This window comes from Melospiza melodia, chromosome 27 (genome assembly GCF_035770615.1).
Source record: "Melospiza melodia melodia isolate bMelMel2 chromosome 27, bMelMel2.pri, whole genome shotgun sequence".
In the NCBI taxonomy this organism is placed as follows: domain Eukaryota; kingdom Metazoa; phylum Chordata; class Aves; order Passeriformes; family Passerellidae; genus Melospiza; species Melospiza melodia.
In genome coordinates this window covers 10449936-10469156 of record NC_086220.1, presented here as the reverse complement: position 1 = coordinate 10469156, position 19221 = coordinate 10449936, and the positions used below count along the sequence as shown (strand labels likewise).

Below are 19221 nucleotides of genomic sequence, written 5' to 3'. Positions count from 1 at the left end.
TTCTCACCACTACTCCTTGCTTTTGCTTCCAAAACATGCTTTGAAGCCAAACACTTTTGGGGTGTCTGTATACAGGCAGCATATTTAGAGCCTTTTTTTGTTGTGTTGTTTGAGGCACTGCTCCCATTTTATGCCCTGTCTTCCCCATCTTTGCAGAGATCAGTGTTACTTGCATTTATCCAACCATGCTACCCATCATCTTGGGGGCTTTTTTTTTGTCTCCTTTTATACAGAATGCTCACATCTCATCCCCCACTTGCAGGCTTATTTTTCCTGTTGCTGTTTTCCTTCTGTCTGTCCTCCACCTTGGAAGGTTTCCAGGCAGGCTGTCCAGCCCAGCTCTGCAGATCCCACCGTGTGTGCTCCCTGGCCAAGCCCTGGGGAAGCACAGGGGAGAAGCTGGATGCAGGCAGCCTGCAAATGCTGCCTTGTTTATGAGAGCTGCTTGTTGGTGCAGACTGCAGTCTGGGGGGAGCTGGGAAAGTTTGTCTGGCATGAAGCACTAAAGCTGACAAAAGATTGTAGGGCTTGGGCTGGAATCGATAAAACGCGGGGTGTTGGGAAGGGAAGGTCAGAGCCCTTCCTTAGTTCACCCTGTTCTTTAAATATCCCAGCAGTTACTGATGGCTGCAGTGGACATGGGGAAAAACAGCGCAGACTCGATCCTCAGAGGGTCTTGCTTTTGTTTATTTGGATGCAGATCTGGCTCCCCTGTTCCGTAAGGCGTTGGGTTTTGGGGACCCTTTCTCTGCAGCCTGTTCTCATGGCAGGAGGTTGGAACAGGATGAGCTTTAGGGTCCCTTCCAACCCAAACCATCCTGGCATTCTGAGATGCTGTGAAATCCCTCGTGTAGAGGCGTTGCAAAATGGTAGCAACCTACATCTGCTTGTCTGGGAGATATCCCAGCGCCCGGTGCTGCGGCTCTTGAACTCCTCTGCCTTAATGGGTCAAATTTAGCAATTCAAAATCTGGCTTCTGAGGTAATTAGGAGGGATAATGCCCACTTCTTCCTCTTAACACCCTGATAGAAAAGCATCCAGGAAGGACTCCTGGACCTCAAAGATAAGCTGCCAGCTGCCACAGAGACTATCAAAGGGTGGCTCAAAGTCAAGAGCAAACAGCTGATTTTTTATGGTTCTTGGGTTTTTGCTGGTGGTGACAGGAAGCCATGTTCCCCAAGCTGTTAGCTTCCTGTTTTATTTTTACACCCAGCCCGAGCAGATCCGCATGCCTATCACATGGGAGCTGCCTGCTTCTCTTGGGTTGTTCCTCAGCTGACCTAGAAAAGTGATTCTTTCCCCTTCTAAATTAATCACGAACTTGGGATGTATTTGCTTTCACTTAGTCCTAAAGATTTCAAGCATGTATGATGCTCCTTCTAGTGAGCTGGTCACACAAGTTTCCTTCTCCCTCCTGGAGCTGGATGATCTGGGTGGGAGCTGTTTGAGGCTTAAATGTTTGGGCCTCTTAGCAAAGGAGATTTTTGTTAGTTCAGGATACTGACCTGCACATGAAAGCATCCAAAGCATACCTTCCAGACACTTAGGTTTTTCTCCAGGTTTTTTATTTTATTAGTTTTTTAAACTAATAAAGAACTGGAAGTTTGTCCTGCCTGTTGTACAATCAATCCTGACTTGCCTCTGAGCACACTCCAGTCCTGCATCCTGATTAGAGCTCCCTCAACCTTAAACTGCTCTAGCACGAAAACAATGGTCCAGTGTAAACCTCATCCCCGGGGGATTTCCCAAGGGAAGAGGGGTGCAGCCTGCAGGATAAGGAACAGTCACCAGAAAGTTTCCTGGTCAGCTGCAAGCGCTTCCTGTTGTTCCAGGAGAGAGCCCCGTGTGCTGCTCCAGGAGGGAGGCACCACGTGTGCTTTGGCGTGCTGGGAGAAGCCTGTTTTGTTCTTCCTTTTTTTGTGTAATAACATCTCCTGTCTCCATCTGCACGGCTTAAGCCAGTATTGATTGCAAGTGGGGAATGTTTCTGAAGAGGAGCTCGTAGGAGGCGTGCCGGTGCTGCGCGGGCGCGGGCGGCTGGAGCCCTGTCCGGCTGCGAAGGGAGCAGCGGTGCGGCAGCACTGGAGCGTGGGCCAAGGTGTGCAGTGCTCCATCTCTGCCTCTGTACCTGCGCTGCTGGGGCTCTGCTGCCACTGCGAGCCAGAGAACAGGAGGATCTTTATGTCTGATGAGCCAGTTTTCTCAGGGTGGGGAGCTGGGGGAAGAAGGCTTATAAGTAAAGCCGTTTGAGAGCAGGAAAAACGAACACCATGGCTCTGGTGTGCCTGGAATTTGCGGTTGAGTAATCCTTTCCTGTTTCTTTTTTGGGTTGTTTTTCATCTTTCAGAACAGTGCCTGAAGCAGGTCCACCATGCCGTTAGTAACGAGGAACATTGAGCCAAGGCACCTGTGCCGTCAGACGTTGCCTAGCGTTCCGAGCGAGCTGGAATGCGTGACCAACATCACCCTGGCAAATGTCATTCGACAGCTGGGCAGCCTGAGTGAGTACCATGGCGAGCCTGCGCGTTGCCCTCAGGAGTCGCTACTGCTCTTTATTTAGCTCCCTTTCTACTCTCGTGTTCCTATTTCTCCCCCATCTGCCTTCCCTGGGTAATGCTAAAATGTTTTCCTAAAGAAATCTGATGCTAATTTCATATCCCTGGTCCCACTGCCTTCCTATCTAAGAGAAAATGGGGAGGGGGGTGTGTGTATGTGTGTGTGCATGTGAGAGGCTGCAGTGAAACTGCAGACGGAAGGATGGAGCACAACTCAGGCTTGTAAAATGGGAGGCTCTCGGAGCAGGCAGGATCTTGTGTCAGAGAACGTGCCTGTAATTGCATGCGCTACTAAATGGAGCTTGACTCTGTTGAATCTACACCATGTCAGTAGTCTTATTTTTAATGAAAGATAATTAAAGCCCCCACGCAGAAGCTCTGGTTTGCCCCTGCTGCTGTTTGTTGCGTTGTGAGACCCAAAGACCTGTGTGAGCCAAGTGGTGCCTCCAGAGCGTCGGTGGTTTGGGGCTGCTCACTCAAATGGCAGCGAGAGCTGGAGCAGTGCCTGGCTCAGCTCTCCAGTGGGCTGACCCATAGCCTTGGAAAGGCTGGAGGGAAAGCACAGGCCTGCATGCCATAGGAGAAACCAAGAGTTAATTGTGGTCTCTCCGGGATGACTCCATTCTCTGTTGAAGTGCTCTGGGTTCTGATTAACCACCTTTGTCCTTGAAGCGAGACTTTGATAATCAAATTAATCTATTGTTTAGCTTCTCTGGGGTGTTTGCAAGCCCTTCTGCTTGCTCTGCAAAGCAAGCCCTTGTCTTCCGCCATGTGGCAGGCAAAGTTTGGGTGCAGCCTCTTTCCAGCAGTGCAAACCATGGCTGTCACTGAAATCTGGGCCCGTGTTTGCTGCCAGTCGGTGTCACATTCTGTTGGGTTGGAGAAATGTCACTGCACAGGCGAGACCAGGCTCTCTGCTCGCGTTCAACTGGCCCTGGTTGCTCATTTGTTAGGTCTGGTAGCCAAGATGGCTGTGGAGTGTGAGTGAAATCCATCTCGTGCATGTGAAATGGTGAGGAAGGAGGCAGTAAAGCTGTGCAAAGCCCAGCTGCAGGGAAGGCTCATCCCTGTTCAGAGACACTGTGGGTTAGTGTGACAGCCCTGGCCAGATCCCACAGGTTTAGACCTTCTTTGCACAGGTATTCAAAGCTGCTCTGCTTCTGAGGCGCTGGGAGCCAAATCACAGCCTGGTTTCTTCTTTGGGAGGGTACCCTGGGAGCTGGGAAGGGGGGATGTGGGGAGAAGGTGTGAGCTGCTGGACCAGTCACAGGTACCTGGGGGGAAACTGAGGAGAGGAGAGGAGATGTGCCTCCTGCTGACGCTTGGTGTGAGAGGAGAGCAGGGCCGGCGGGAGGGAAATGCTGAGCTCCATCCACTTCCCCAGGGCCAGCAGTGCTTTAAATAAAACAATGTTTAGACTACACTTGCACCCAAATGACCAAACTCCTGCCCCCCGCCCTTTCCTCTCTCCAAAAAACAAATTCTCTCTCTCCTTGTACCTTGACTATTACAGGAACGTAGAGCAGGTTCAGTAGGCTGTGACAGCCCTGTCAAGTGAATAATCAGCCATGCCTGGTGCACCACAGTCTCTTTACGAAGATGCAAACATAAATCTTGTCAAACTTTCATATTCCAGTGAGTTTACCCTTCGTTACTATCGCAGCTGGGAGCACTTTGTATAAGTCGACTGCGCGGTTTTGTGTGATTTTACAGAATCCACAAGCTAAAGATGGAAGGACCTATTAAATCATGCCGTCTGTCTTCCTGCCAGTGCATGACAAAGATAATTCTGATTGTAAGCTGCACTTTTGCAGTCAAAGTAACTAAACTAAAAAATTAATCTCTGTCTCACCCCATCTAAAAGTGTTTGTGAAGCTCAGGCAACGTGTGAGATGCTGGGTGATAACTCCAGGTGCACTTACACAGGCAAGTGAACACAGACCATCTCTTCTCTCTTCAGGGTCAAAAACAGTATATATATTCTTTTATACTTGAAATGTACTTTGCAAGCCAAAGACTTAATTTTCCCCTAGTGCTTGTTGCAGTTCCTTGTGAAATTCAGAAATGTTTTTCGCTTCTTGTGAAAGCAGAAACGAAATTGCAACTTTCTTTTTTTGAACTTTTGCTGGAAGGTTTTGCATTTTCCCACAGATAAATTTTTGCTCTCTTTGGGTCAAATAGGAGAGTTGGTCTGTGCTGATATTGAAAATGGAGATTGCTTCATGAAACATGGCTACAGTGAGAGCTACCTGGCCCTTAGATCTCCAAACATAAAATCCTGCTCATGAGTTTGGGTTTGTTAATTGAGCATATGTGGAGCCTGCATTGTCTAGGAGGGTGGAAGGAAGAGGTCAGTGGAAGTTAACCTTCAGCATTTGCTTTCTACAAACACTTGGACCTGGCACTGCCACCAAAAGGGGTGGAGAAGGTTGAATTTTAACCTGGCTTGTTCCCCGTGCTTGGCAGTGTAAGGAGATCTCCTGGGAGCAGGAACAAGGAGTTGATATGTCAGCTTAGATAGCTGGGAGTGTTTGTGCAGCTGGGCTTTGGGGGATGCCCTCGCCTTGCCTTGTGCAAGGGTGCTTTGTCTCTCTGACTCTGCAGACAACCGTGTTTTCCAAAATTGCTGTTGAAATTAGACTTCCAACTGGTTTTTCTTTCCTGAATGTCGGAGAGGATCTTTAGGAGTAACAGATTCCAGAGCAAACTGTTGACCATATGATGATGCACTTCAAAACCAGACTGCTTATTGGGAGCAGCCTTGTACTCAGCAGCCGTGGCTGGAAATGTTTCCCATCAGTGGAACACCACGGGCCCGTGTCTGCGCTCGGTGCCAAGCCTGCTCTGCTCTCCCTGTCCTCCTGCTGCGGGCTCCCCTCTTGGGCTGTGCCTGGGAGCAGAACAAAAGAGCAGGACTCCGTGGAAGTTCTTGGGTTTCCTCCAGGGCTGCCACCTCTGTCTACCTGTGGCCATCTCTCGTTGCACTGTAGGTTTTAAACTCCTGAGGACGGGGCCGTGTTCCTGTTACTCCTGTAAGTGGCGCAGCTCCTGATCCGAGCCCCGGGCTCAGCTCTCATGGCCCAAACCATGGATGGTGCTTGTCATAGCAGCCCACTGGGCAGTCCAAGCTGTTCCAGAGAGAATGTCCCTGACTGGGAAGTTCCCCTTTGGTTTTGATTTAGAATCAATGTGAATGCATCAATTTTTCAGACACTGCCACCTGAAGGAACAGCAGGGTCAGTGCTGTCAGCTGCGGTTTCAGCTCCAGCTTCAGGATCCCAGACTGGGTCTGCTCTCTTCTTCCAGAGTACTTTGAGCTTGTAAATGTGTGCCAGCTCCCCTGGAGGCAGGCCTGCTGGAGACTGGGGGCCTTTGAGATTCTCCAGAGCAATAAAAATCTAACTGTATTTCCTTGTCTAATAAGCAGAACAGCAGAGAATCTTAAAGGACCTTCAGATGCATCCACATTCAGACCAGTGTAGTGTTGTCAGCCCTCTTTAGTTTGTTACTCTAATAGACTTTAAAGTGTGTCTCAATTGTTTCCTTATTGCTTGAAGATCCCTTGGAAATGTCAGGTTTTGGTGGAACAAAGCGCTTTCTTTCTGGATGTTAAACTCAGCCCTGACAAACTTGAAAAGAAGAGTGGTTGGTTCTTTCTTTCTTTCTTTCTTTCTTTCTTTCTTTCTTTCTTTCTTTCTTTCTTTCTTTCTTTCTTTCTTTCTTCATGAAAGCAAGCTGAGAGACTGAGTGTGATCTGATGTGGTTCATAAGGGTAATGTGGACACTTTAATATTGCAGGTAAATCTGCAGAAGACATATTTGGAGAGTTGTTTACTCAAGCCAACACCTTTGCCTCTCGGGTGAGCATTCTGGTCGAGAGAGTTGACCGCTTGCAAGTCAAAGTCACTCAGCTGGATCCCAAAGAGGAGGAAGGTAATGGAGCGGAGCGCAGGCTGAGCGTGGTGAAGGTTCTCGTTGAGTCAGCATGGTTGGTTCAGCACCATAAGCCCAGCATGACACTGCCATGGGTGCTGGAATGTGTTCTCTGGGGCTGAGAGGGACTGTTTCCCTGCCTCCCAGCAGAGCACTTGGACAGCTGGTTGGGCTTTGCTCTTCAGTGACTCTCCACGTGGGAACTCTCCAGCAGTTGGGTGGCAGGGGATGAGCTGCTTGAGCTTGGTCACAGGGGTTCCAAAGCCCGTGGGCCACTCGAGGCAGAGCTGTGTTGATGGAGCAGCAGATCTTGGCAGCACGCTGGAGATGTGATGGGTTTCCCAGAGGATCTGTGGGAAAAGGAACCTGACCTTAAGAACTGCAAAGCACGCCAAAAGCTCCAACTGAAATCAGATGTTCACTGCTTGGACTTCAGGGTCGTTGGCCAGGGTCAAGCTGTTCTTCACTTGTTCTCTCCTCTTCCTTACAGTCTCCTTGCAAGGCATTAACAGCAGGAAGGCCTTCAAAAGCTCCACCACTCAGGACCAGAAGCTCTTTGACAGAGATTCTCTCCCTGTGCCTGTCCTCGAAACCTACAGGACCTGCAACACCCCTCCACCTCTCAACATCCTCTCACCTTACAGGTAGGGCTGCAATACCTCCTTGTTCCTTTGCAGAGAAGAACCTCTTCCTCCCAGCCTGCCAGGGAGGTCTTTCCCCGTGCTGTGCTGAAGTAGCTGTTTCCACTGGGAAATTGAGTTGCTAAACAAATCCACCAGGAGATCTCTGTCCTTTGGATTATGTGAAACTTTGCTTTTGAGGTCATGGAAATGAATGTAGCTAGAAAATTATTTCTTTGGTTTTCTGCTGTCACTTCTGTGAGTGCCGTGGGGCCAGGCGTGGCTGGCTCTGCAGAACCATGCTGGATGTGCTGCAGATGAGGCATTTTCCTTGTGCTTCTCCATAGCCCAATGGCTCCTTTCCAGAGAGCTGCAGTGAGAGATGCAGAGCATTCACCTGGAGGTGGCTCCCACCCAGGTGGCTGCAGCAGGCATGGTGATGCTTCCTGTGGCCTCCAGTGCCTGCTCTGAGACATCTGGTGGGACCTACCCTGGCCGTGTAACCAATTCTCAGCAGTCCCACTCTGATTCCATCTTGTAGGTAGTAGAAGTAAAGGGGGTGAGAATGCAGAGACTTATCCCACATCCATAAATATCTTCTGAGCAGGTAAAAAGTAATTACAGATAGCTGGAGGCAGCTGTCTCCTGCCAGACGCGGCTGCACTGCAAAGTGGGAGGAGAGGGAGTCTGTGTGCGCTCACTCAGGAGCTTCAAGGACGCTGCTGCTCTGATTTAGGGTTCCTGAGCTGCAGGAGGAGGTTTTTTCACACCAAAATACAGCACAAACAAAAGGGAGTTGAAGCCAGAGACCTGCTGCTCTCGTGGTGATTGCTCAGAGCAGCTGAGCTCTTGAGGTGCTGAGCAATGGAGGGTTTGTGTGAGGGCAGGAGGAGTGGGATGTGGGAGAGCTGGGGTGACTGACATGGGGGGCTCTTCTGTTCTGAAATGGGGGCAGAGGCAAGAACAGCACCTGTGACCATCTCACTGCACTTCTAAATTGTTGTCTGAGATAGTGCCTTGTGTTTCCTTCCAAGAAATGAGTGACCTGATCCTTGTCTGTGTGGTTTTCTCCTCCCCCTGTTCCAGGGATGATGGCAAAGAGGCGCTTAAATTCTACACAGATCCTTCATATTTCTTCGACCTTTGGAAGGAGAAAATGCTTCAGGACACCAAGGATATCATGAAGGAAAAGCGGAAACATAGGGTGAGGAAGGGAGGAGGAGGAAGTGGGAAGTGTTAATAAATTTTGGACTCCAAATTTACTATCCAAAACACAGGTTTGCACTTTTGGACTCCTTTGGGATCAATCCAGTCAAGTTTTATCTGGTTTACCCACATCCTTGTTAATTAAAAAAAGAGAACAAAGATACATCTAATTGGTTTTTCCAAATGCCACTGTCTTTGAGCCTTAATGTTAAATTATATTATAGCATAAGAGATGTATTCTTAACATACTTTATTTAGCTTTTGAGCGACTGGAGTATTAAGCATGAAAACAGATTGTGATTCTTCAATGAGAAATAACAAAGGAGAGATGTGGGGTGTGTTAGAATTCTGAGTGAGCCCATCTACAGCCCAGTTCTCTGTGGGCAAGTGTCCATATTGCACCCCAGAGCACTGAACACCATGAGGGTGAAGGTGAAATTTGGGCGTCTCAACACAGAGGCTAGAACCTAAATTGATTTGGGGAGCGAAGCTTTTACTCTGCCCTTGAGCTGCTTATGCCAGGGGGTGATGAGGGCATCGTGTCTGGGCTGCCCTGGGCAACCTGATGTTGTCTGGAATTTTTTATGTTGTCTTGTGCTCCAGCTTTTTTATATGGAAGATCTTTGGAGAGTGCAGCAATCAGGAAAGTAAACTAAAAATCCTCTTTGAGAATGTGTCTTGTTGTAAGTGCTCCAGGTCTGTCCTGTTCCTCTCTGTTCCCAGTGAATTTAAAGCAAAATAAAGCTTGTGTTTGATCCCTCCTCTCTTAGAAAGAGAAAAAGGAGAATCCGAACCGAGGAAACGTGAATCCACGGAAAATCAAAACCCGGAAAGAGGAGTGGGAGAAGCTGAAAATGGGACAGGAATTTGTGGAGTCAAAGGACAAGCATGGTCCTGCTGGGTAAGCAGCTCTGGGGCTGGGTGATTGGGATGCAGTTCACCCTGCGCTGCAGCTCCCCGGATCCAGATCGATACTGTCACTAATCAGATTCTCCCAAGTAAATCCGCCTGCTGATTTGAAATTTGCCAAATAAATCAGGGAGCTGGAACACGGTGGCAGGAGTGGCTCTGGCTGCTCTCGCTGCCTGTGGGCACAGAGGTGTTGGGAGCTTTGGCTCTGCCCCACGGCAATGCCCTTCCCTCACACCAGCCGAGGGTGGCATCTTGGTGCCATTGTGTGATGGCTTTGTTACATCTCACAAATGGCTCTTCACACCCTAAAGTTGAAGCGGGGGCTGTCCCCATCCAAGTATTTCAAGCTACAGATCTCTCTTTAGCACTTCTGGCTTGGGAATTCATTTAACTTTTGACACCAGCAAGGCTGGAAGCAGACCGGATTCCCCACAATGCTCTTCTTCCTTGCAGCTTCCTTTCATATAAGAAAAAAATCTCTCTTTAAATCACACTCTCCAGCTAAAAATAAAACTTGCTTTTAGTTTAATAAGAGAACAGGTTTGGTTTCTAGCAGGGGAATCGAGCAGCACAACAGCACCATTTTCTTGCTCCTCTTTTCTCATGTGAGTGTGTTTTTGCATTTGGATTCACTTGGGGTCCAGAGCCCCCCAAAATAGGGTGGTTCCCCCTCCCCACAGTGAATTGAGTCCACTGAAAGCATGAGAGTCTCTTTTCAGTACTATTCCAGCTTTGAATACTTGTTTTAATGGCATTGTGGTTTCCATTTTGATATTCTATTCTCGAGCTTATTTTTTGGCATCTTTGAGTATCTCCTGTTTTTGCCACTGATGATACTCTGTGTAACTGCAAGTTCTTTAGGTCCAAGTTGGTCAAAACACTCTTAAGTGCTTTTACAAAATCAAGTGTTAGGAAAAATGCATTTATTCAGGTGTTTGCTTGTTTATTAAAATATATACTCCTTGTTTATTAAAATATACATTCTTTAGCCAAAGAATTACGTAAACACATACAGGTGTATGTGATTCTCCATGTAAGAGTCTTTGAGAAGTAAAGGGATTTTTTAATGATGTAAAATCATAGATTGATCTGGATTGGAAAGGGCCTTAAAGTCCATCCAGTTCCATGGGGAGGGATGCCTTCTGCTAGACCAGGTTGCTCCAAGGCCTGTCCAGCCTGGCCTTGGACCCTGCCAGGGATCCAGGAGCAGCCAACCTCTCTGGACAACTCTGTGGGTTCAGAATGAGCTGCAGACATTGCCTTGAGCTCTTGAAGCAAACAGTTAGCGTTGCTTTTGGCAGGTACCCCTCCAACATGGTGTACCAGAACGGCAGCATCGGCTCCAGCGAGAGCATGGATGGGAGCTGCTACCCGCCACCGCCGCAGACTGACTCCATTGTGCCACCACCTCCCTCGTTCCCAGATGACAGCCTGCCTCCGCCCCCGCTGGAATTTAGGTAAGCCTACGGGATCCCTTCTGTCACCAGGGAGTAGTAGGTGGTGTAAAAGGATGACATGAGACAGGCTGAGATAGTTGAGCACCACTTCCTCATGGGTGGTGCATGGGAAGCAGAATGCTCCTGCCTGGAAGGGAGGTGCCACTGCAGGCACAGGCAGCACAGCTCTCCATGAGTCCCAGCCACCACCACCATCCCAGGCAGAAGGGGAGAACTGGAGCAGATTTACACCACAGCAGTGTCCCAGTGAATGGCTTGGCCCCAGTGCTGTGGTTTTCCAGTGCAGGTGTTCCATAGCGTGGACTGATGTTCCTTATGTTCCGTTTGCACAACGCTCTCAGGCACATCATGGAATTCTTGGGGGTGTCCTGTGCAGGCCCAGGGATTGAACACGATGATCCTTGTGAGTCCCTTCCTACTCAGGATATTCCATGACAGAGCTTTGCAAAGAACAGCTTCTTTAACCTCTTTTGCTCTGATCTGTGAGAAATGCATGACATGGGCACTGGAGGTGGAGATGTATTTAAGTTTCAAGGACTCGAGCACAGCAGCTGCCTCCTTCCCAGAGACTTGGGTGCAAGTTCAGGTCATTTACTTGGGATTGAATGAAATGGTGACTCTCAGGCACCTCCAGAGATGAGAGTTACAGTCCAGCAGTGGCTCAAGACGCAAAGGGTGAAACGAGAGTGGACTTCTTCTGTTTTTTAAAGGCATTAAAACAGAGTCAAGAGGAACAAGAGAAAGTCTGTCTGATAGACAGGGCTGCTTGGCTTCTGTCCATCTTATCCAAAGGCAGCAATGCTGCAGCAAAGGCTTTTCTGATGTGTCAGAGAGACCCAGCACTGCACTCTGCAGCCTGTGCCTCTCGGGCAGAGCAGACATGAGCTCTCAGATGAAGCTCTCACTGCCTTATGCAGTTGCTTAGATCTCTGCCCAATGCCACAGATCTCCCCTCTTCTGGTTTTGTTTTGATGGTTGTTTTTAAGGGACCCTGGGAGGTAGATTTGATCTTCAGGAGTCTGTTTTGGATCAGCGCTGTTAAAAATGGTGACTTTTTGTGGCAAATGTACCTTATTTTTCTGTCTTGCCATGGAAGGAGGTGTCCCTTGCACTGGATGTCACACTGTCACATGAGCAGTGGAGTCCTGTGGGATGAGCAGAGCCTCCACAATGGGAGATTCAGTCCCTCTTGCCTTGGTGTTTTCCATAAGAGTACGTTGGGTTCCCATGTCCTCCCCTTCACTCCCCATGGCGAGCTCTGAGGCATGGCTGCTGAATCCAGGAAGGAGATCCCTTCCAGCAGGTGTTCAGAGCATATGCTTTCCTGGCACCCCCGCCCTCCTCGTGCAGTTTATCCCAGCAGAATTCCCTGATCCCTGCCTGGTGTGTCACGGGCCTGACCTCAAGGAGGGTGATGGCAGGAGCTCTGGAGCCAGGGGCTGCTCCGAGCTCGGATGTGCCCACCTGGCCTCTGACCTCTGAGTGAGGTGGCTCATGTTCTGGTCAGCCTGGGAGATGGGATGGAGGACAGCATTCCTGCCATCCCTAGAAGCTTTCCTTTTTCTAGAGGTGTAGGCCAAAAGAAACAGTGCAAGGGAACTAAAACCAAGGAGTGAGGTCCCATGGAAACATCAGTGAAAGCTGGAACTTGGATTTTTTTTGTCTGGGCTGCAGCAAACACACATGATTTGCGTTAACACAGAGACTGTACAGTCTGATCCGGCCTCAGGGCTGACTCCCCGCGTCTCTCGTTCTGTTGCCACAGCTATCCTGTAGACAACCAACGAGGTTCTGGTTCTGGAGGGCCCAAGCGGTCCAGCCTGGTGAGCCCGAGCCACCCGCCGCCGGCCCCTCCGATCGGCTCTCCCTCCGCAGCCCGGCCGGGCTTCGCTCCCCCTCCGGCGCCCCCTCCGCCGCCGCCCCCGATGGAGAGCGCGCCGCCCCCGCCGCCGCCCGCGGGCTTCCCTGCCCCGGGGGCCGCGCCGCCGCCGCCCTCGCCGCCCTCCTTCCCCCCGCACCCCGAGTTCGCAGCCCCGCCGCCCCCTCCGCCCGCGGCCGACTACTGCGGCCTTGTGCCCGCCCCGCCGGGGCCGCAGCCGGGCGCTGGGGCCGCGCCGCCGCCGCCGCCGCCGCCGCCGCCCCCGGGGCCGCCCCCGCTGGCTCCCGGCGGCCTGGACGGGCCCCCGCCGCCCCCTCCGCCCTCCGACACCTCCGCCGCCAAGCCCAAGTCATCCCTGCCCGCGGTGAGCGATGCCAGGAGCGATCTGCTGTCGGCTATTCGGCAAGGTAAGGCTGCGTTTCCATGCCAGCGCCCTCCTCTGCCTCTGGAGAGCCCCTGGGAGCTGTGTGACTGCCTTGCTGCTCAAGGCTTGTCCCTTGTGCTCCCTCCTTGTCTGCCACCCTCACGAGCGCCTTGCTGGGTTTTATGCTTCCCCCAGCCCTTGTGGAGATGGCAGTGCCAGAATTGGTGTGATCTAGGTTTGTTGGGGAAGGTACAGCCCTGGGGTTACCCTGGGGAGGGGCACACAAGGGATTTGCTTCCCATTCGATGTCCCCAGCCAGCCTGTCCTGCCGTCACCATCAGCGTTACCCCAACACCCCCAGCCTGCCTCGCTCAGAGCACTGTCACAAGGGACATTTCAATGTGACCATGAGCTTGGCGTGATCCCCTCCGTTCCCTTGTCCCACCAGGCTCCCAGCTGTGCAGGGTGGAGGAGCAGCAGGAGCAGGAGAAGCGTGAGCAGAATCCACTCAAGGGATTTGCTTCCCATTCCACCTCCCCACCCAGCCCATGTCCCCATTACCCCAGCACCCCCAGCCTGCCCCGCTCAGAGCACTGTGACAAGGGACATTTGTGTGTGACCATGAGTTTGGCGTGACCATGAGCTTGGTGTGATCCCCCCTGTTCCCTTGTCCCACCAGGCTTCCAGCTGCGCAAGGTGGAGGAGCAGCGGGAGCAGGAGAAGCGGGACGTGGTGGGCAACGACGTGGCCACCATCCTGTCACGCCGCATCGCGGTGGAGTACAGCGACTCCGAGGACGACTCCTCCGAGTTCGACGAGGACGAGTGGTCGGATTAGCCGCGCTCCCGCCCCTCCTTCCCTCCGCTCCTGGGCTCGCTTCTTCCCGGATCAGGTGGCCAAACCTCGCACCACAGCCTGCCCATCCCGTAACCAAAGATGTGCCAAGGGTTTTCAGACAACCAGCAGCATGTCTCCCGTGTCCCTCCCCTGCAGCCCTGGCAGGATCCGCGCTCTGCTTTCCAAAAGTCTCCTCACGGACACTGAGGATGCGGCGCTGGGATTTAGCTGGAGGGGGTGTAACGGTTGCTTATTTAAAAGAGAGCTAAACCTCCAGATTTTTGATGTCACCACGCAGAGCACATATAAACCCTCCATCCTGAGGGATTTTGAAAGTAAAGATGGATGATCCTGTTGTGGCCATGTGGCCTTTTGGATGAAGGACATTTTCAGCTGGTTTTCTCAGTGCAACAGCAGACAGTTGATCTGATGGCTCTTCCTTGCCAGTGAATACTGGTAGTGCTGCAAGAAAATGGGCTTTAAATGTCAGTTCTCTGCTGCATCCCACTGTCACATAATCAGGTTTTTTGCATTAGTGCACAATTCTTTCCCCCCTGACCCCTGAGTATTAATTCCAGATCACCCTGCGTGGGGTGCATTTCCCAGCTCTGAGGGTGCTGAGTGCCTTGGGTGCAGTGTAAGGAGAGACTTTTTTATTTTAGAAGCTGCCTTTACCTTCCTCAAATCTCCTGGGCTGCTTTGCCAAGAGGAGACTTGCACAGAGGGATGTAAAACCAGGGCAAGATGCTCGTTCAGCTTCCCACTCATGGGAAAGCAGAGCCACTGCCCCACTGAGACACATCTGTGGTCAGCTCTGAGCGCTGGCCAGACCTCGCCGGGCTGATTTTCTCCAATTCATGCTGAGATTGTGTTTTAAATTCCAAATCCAGTGCCTAGGACAGGGAGCTGGGCTGGGGTTCTCTGAGCACCAGGCACTGTGGTGGTCCTTGGCCTGCCAGGGCAGTTTGAGAGGTGCTTTTTTAGCGGGGTGACCGTACTTTTAACACAGGGACTTCAATGCTGGTATTGCCTTTGCTTCTCCTCCCTTCCCCCCAGGGAGGGGAGTCTGTGTGCCTAAAAACATCATTGTGTGTGTGAACTGAGTTGCCCATCAGTTACATCAGACCTAACCTACCCTAATTTTGTTATTATAATTCATTAGTTAATTTTAAGAGAACGTTTTTTCTCCTCACTAACCCTGTGAATTAATTCCCAGGCTGCTCACTATAGATCCAGTACTGGCAGGGGAAAATGGGGAATTTGAACTAGCTGACCTCGGTTTTATTGCTGTTTTATGTTACCTTACATAGCATATGAGCATATCTTGGAAATCTAACCCAGATACCCCTGATGTGTATTTTAATTTGGACATGACTCAGTAAGGGTCATGCAAAAAGCAATTCCAAAGCCTTTTTGAGGTTATGGGTCCAGCTGTTGTGGGATGCATGTCCCACTAAGACCAACTCTCCCATCTTTTTTCCTTTCCTAAAGTATTTCACCAGCCTGTGCCTGTCTCTCTTCCCTGCCTCGCCTCCTTTAATGGTGTTGCTGATACCTGGAACGCTGGGCCCTGCCCGAGGCTGGCTGGAAATCCTGCTTGGGAGGTGATTGATGGCTTCAGCTTGTGCCATGAGTTCTTACTGATTCCTTCTGTGTGTGAGTGAGTGTGTGTGAGTGAGTGTGTGTGAGTGTGTGTTGGGATGGCCGGAGGATGGGCTCAGGGATGCAGCCCCAGCTGGGAGCCAGTGATGCCCCAGAGGTTCCTGGGTGGCAGCACCATCGGGTTTGTCTGCAGGCAGGATGCAGGAACTGGGCAGCAGGGAACACCTGAGCAGCTCTAGTGCCAGGTTCTGGAACAGGGAGCAAACCCCTGGAGTGCAGTGCAGTGCAGAGACTTGGAAATGCAGAGGGATGGTTGCTGCAAGCTGGGTGAGGGGAGGAGAGGCACTGCCTCGTTCTGCTGCTCTTTCTGCGAGCATCCTCCTCTGGCTGCTCTGAGAGACAAGTTCCCAGCAAAAACAGCCCTGAGCTAAGCTGGGCTGACAGCAGGATCACACAGGGAGGCGAGGAGCCCGCAAATGCCAAACCTGGCTCAATCTGAGATTGCATTAACTAGACTTAGCCTTGTTGGGGAAGAGAGCGAGTCTTTGTGTCGCCTGAAATAGCAGAAGTGCCATATTCCCTGAGCCCCATGATGGTGTGTCGTGCCTGGGGCCCTGGGACACGTCCCTCTCTCTGCCTATTGCACAAGGCTGCTGCTGTGTGGGCACGGCTGGAGGTGGCTCCTCTGGCCTGCAGGCAGCGGCAGGGACACTGCCTTGTCCCTGCAAGCCTGCTGGAAACACCCTCTGCTCCCAAACCCCATCCCAGGGCAGGCACCAAAACTGCAGGATCCTGCACAGAACGGTTGTGGACAGGTAGGGGAGGTTGGTGTTGGAGTGGTTTTTAAATCTCCTTTGATTCCTGCCTTTTTTTTTTCTTTTCTAAATCTTTGATTGCCTTAGCCTATGCGGGTATCCCTGAGAAACAGCTGCTCCAGAGAGGGACCATCTCTGAGTATCCTTGCAAAATCGCAGAGCTCTGGGCCACCGAGTGAGCTCAGTGTTTGTGAAAGCAGCAGGGAGGAGGAGAGGTGCCAAAACCAACCTTTGCAAGGCAGAGCAGCTGCGCTGGAAGGGCAGGGCTGCCCTGCCACCTTTGCCCTGGCGTTGGGGGCTCCGGCTCCTTCCTCCCCTTTGGTGGGGCTGGGTTGTTTCCCCGAGCCCAGCGGAGCTGCCCCTCGCAGCCATCGCGCCCGTGCTGCGAGTGCGGGCAGGCGCTGCCTCCCTTCCCTCCCTGCCCTCCCTTGCCTGCCTGTTAACCATTCTGGCCGTGTCCTGCCCGCAGTGCTTGGCTGCTGCTCCCGGCAGCCTCTGTCTCTCCCGGGCTCAGCCCCAGCTCCGCCGGTGACCTTCACTGCTGCTCCTGCCTTATCGCAGCCCCAGCGCCGGCGAGGGCTCCCGGAGCTCCGGGGCTGAGGGATCCTGCCGAGTGCCATTGCAGGGAAAGGGGAGAGTGCATTTTATATGTTTGTTTTTTTTTTTTTTCAGAACGTGAACTTATTTAACGTGTTTCTTTTGGAAGTCCCTGCCCTGGAGGGGCTCTGGGACGGAGCTGCCTGGCAGGGCAGATGCAGCTGCCCCGGGTCAGGTTTCACTGCTGTTGGATTTCGGGGGTGCTTTCTTCTCTTCCTTTTTAAACAAAGCCTTGAAGTGGAAGTGGATCCGATGTTTTTATTACTGTATTAACATTCATTTTAATTCACTTCAGAAACTAACCCATTTTTCTTCCTGATTAGAATGTCATAGAATTAGACAAGCTGTAACCCCTCCTGAAGTGCCTTATTTTCCTACATGATATAAATATATTTATAAGAGTAATTATTCCACTTATATCTTAGGGGCTTATTGCTGAGCAGGAGATAAGGTGGGAGAGGAGGGATGGGAAGCGCCCTGCACAGACCCAGCCAGGCTGGGGTGGAAGGGCGACTTTGATGGATACTCTCAGGGTGCAGGGGGTTCCTCACTTCAGACCAAAGGAGTTTCAGCACTGAAACTCTGCTTAGAAAGAAGAAAAAAGAACGAAAAACCCCAAACACGTGAGCAAAATACTGTAGATTTGTCAGGTTGTTTTTTTACCCCTGCAAAGCAAACACTGATGGCCGGACTCTGCAGGGAGCAGTGGGTGTGGGGGATCAGAGCCTGCCCCTGGTCCATCCTTGCACATCCCAGTGCAGACTCTGCCTCCTGTATTCCCATGTAATGTCTGTGCTTTTCCCTGTCAGTTGCTGTATAAGCCAGATTTCCTGCTGCTTTGTTTTGTTGTTTTTAATAATCAGCTCAGTAACCCCTGGATGAAGATCCCAGCTGCAAATATTTTGTAATGTACGTGTATAAAAAAAAAGTAATAATTTTTTTGATTCTTTTTTAAAACTTGATAAAATCTTTCTATCCACCTGGTGCCTGTGTGTGTTACTGTGGGGGTGTGAGCTGGGCCTGGCACAGGGGCTGCCGTGGCTTTGTGTGTGATTTGGGAAGGTTTGGGCTGGAAGGGACCTGAAAGCTGCTCTCATTCCAGGGGCAGGGACACCTTCCACTGTCCCAGGCTGTCCTTGGCCACTCCAGGGATCCAGGGGCAGCCACAGCTGCTCTGGGCACACCCAGCTCATTCCTGGGAGCGTGGGAGGTGCAGGGCCACCTGAGCCAGTCGTGCCTGTCCTTGTGCCCTCTGCAGCCACCAGGGCGTCCCTTGGGAAGCCCAGATCCATGGAGGTGCCAAACGCCTCCTGCCCAGGCAGACACCTGGGCACAGACACCTTTTCCATGCCAAGGTGGGCTGAGGGCTATTGCCAGGGGCAATTTGAGGCCACAGCGCCAGGGAAGCCCCAGCAGGAGCAGCTCCAGCCTCCCTCCAGCCCTCCCTGCCATAGGAAATGAGCCCGGGCTCCATCTTGCAGAGCAGAGTGGCTGCAGCTGGGCTGGGAAGGGCTGCAGCAGCTTTTTGCCTCCATTTCACAGCTCCAGCTCCCTCGTGCAGTGAATGTGCCTGGCAGCGGCGGCTGCTGGCCCCGAGCTCAGGTGCCTCGTCTGGCCTCGCTCCGTGGGGCTCTGTTCTCTCGCTGCTTGGTGAAAAGCAACAAAAGGCTCTGTCCCTGCTGCTCCTCATCCCTGCTTTTACTGCGGGCTCTGCTCTGCCAAATTCCCTTGGCTTTAGGAGACACCGGTGCCTCGCTCCGCAGCGCTGTGCCTTTCTTGGCTGACAATGGTCCCTGGCTGCAAAACCTCATTAGATTAATTGGCCTTGCCAGCTCCTGAACAAGCAGGGCCTTTAGTCGTGCAGGGGCGCAGAGGGCAGGGGAAGGAGGGAGCTCTGGGGCTTCCACACTCCCTGGAGCTGCCTGTCCCAGCCCTTGGCTCCGGCTGGAGCCAGGGAGGAGCCGCTGGAGCTCCTGGCTGCCTTAGGCTGGGCGTGGCAGTGGCCAGGTGGTGCCTTCGCTTTTCTGGGGTGCAGGACAACACCTGGCTTTGTGCTTTTGGACTGACAGCCCTTGGAAGTCGTCGTCAGAGCTTGGGCGGTGTCGGTGAGTTTCGTGTGGTTTAACCCCCTAAACAACAGGGAGATCTTAGCTCCATATCCTCCTTCCTGGGTCACCCACAGAGCCCTCTCCTCCCACCCTGCGCAGAGCAGGGGAGCTCCTGAGGCTGAGGTTCAGCTGGGTGCGGGGAGGAGAGGGCTGGCAGTGATTGATGTTGAGCCCCAGCCCTGTCTGTGGCAGCACTTTGCTGCCGCAGCTGGGGCAGCGTCTCCACAGCTCCGCAGCCCTGGCACTGCCACCCTGGCCCGGCCTTTGATCCCTCTCCGTGCCCGTCTGTCTCTTCCACATGACTCGGCACAGGATCGCAGCTGGCCGGGCTGCGCC

General features: G+C 52.0%; 1 protein-coding gene across 2 annotated transcripts in view; it reads left to right on the top strand.

The window, feature by feature from the left end:
• WASF2 (WASP family member 2) overlaps nucleotides 1-17756 on the top strand; it is a 31873-nt gene extending 14117 nt beyond the window's left edge. The window contains exons 1-9 of one of the 2 annotated variants that reach the window (XM_063177671.1): nucleotides 2046-2098; nucleotides 2348-2501; nucleotides 6354-6488; nucleotides 6979-7132; nucleotides 8195-8312; nucleotides 9085-9215; nucleotides 10528-10683; nucleotides 12449-12969; nucleotides 13606-17756. In XM_063177671.1, the coding sequence (XP_063033741.1) occupies nucleotides 2372-2501; nucleotides 6354-6488; nucleotides 6979-7132; nucleotides 8195-8312; nucleotides 9085-9215; nucleotides 10528-10683; nucleotides 12449-12969; nucleotides 13606-13763 (1503 nt within the window). In that variant the 5' untranslated portion in view covers nucleotides 2046-2098; nucleotides 2348-2371 and the 3' untranslated portion in view covers nucleotides 13764-17756. Of the gene's footprint in view, nucleotides 1-2045; nucleotides 2099-2347; nucleotides 2502-6353; nucleotides 6489-6978; nucleotides 7133-8194; nucleotides 8313-9084; nucleotides 9216-10527; nucleotides 10684-12448; nucleotides 12970-13605 lie in introns of those variants that run through there. The other variant, XM_063177672.1, reaches the window with a different exon arrangement.
• Nucleotides 17757-19221: the final 1465 nt, after the last annotated feature.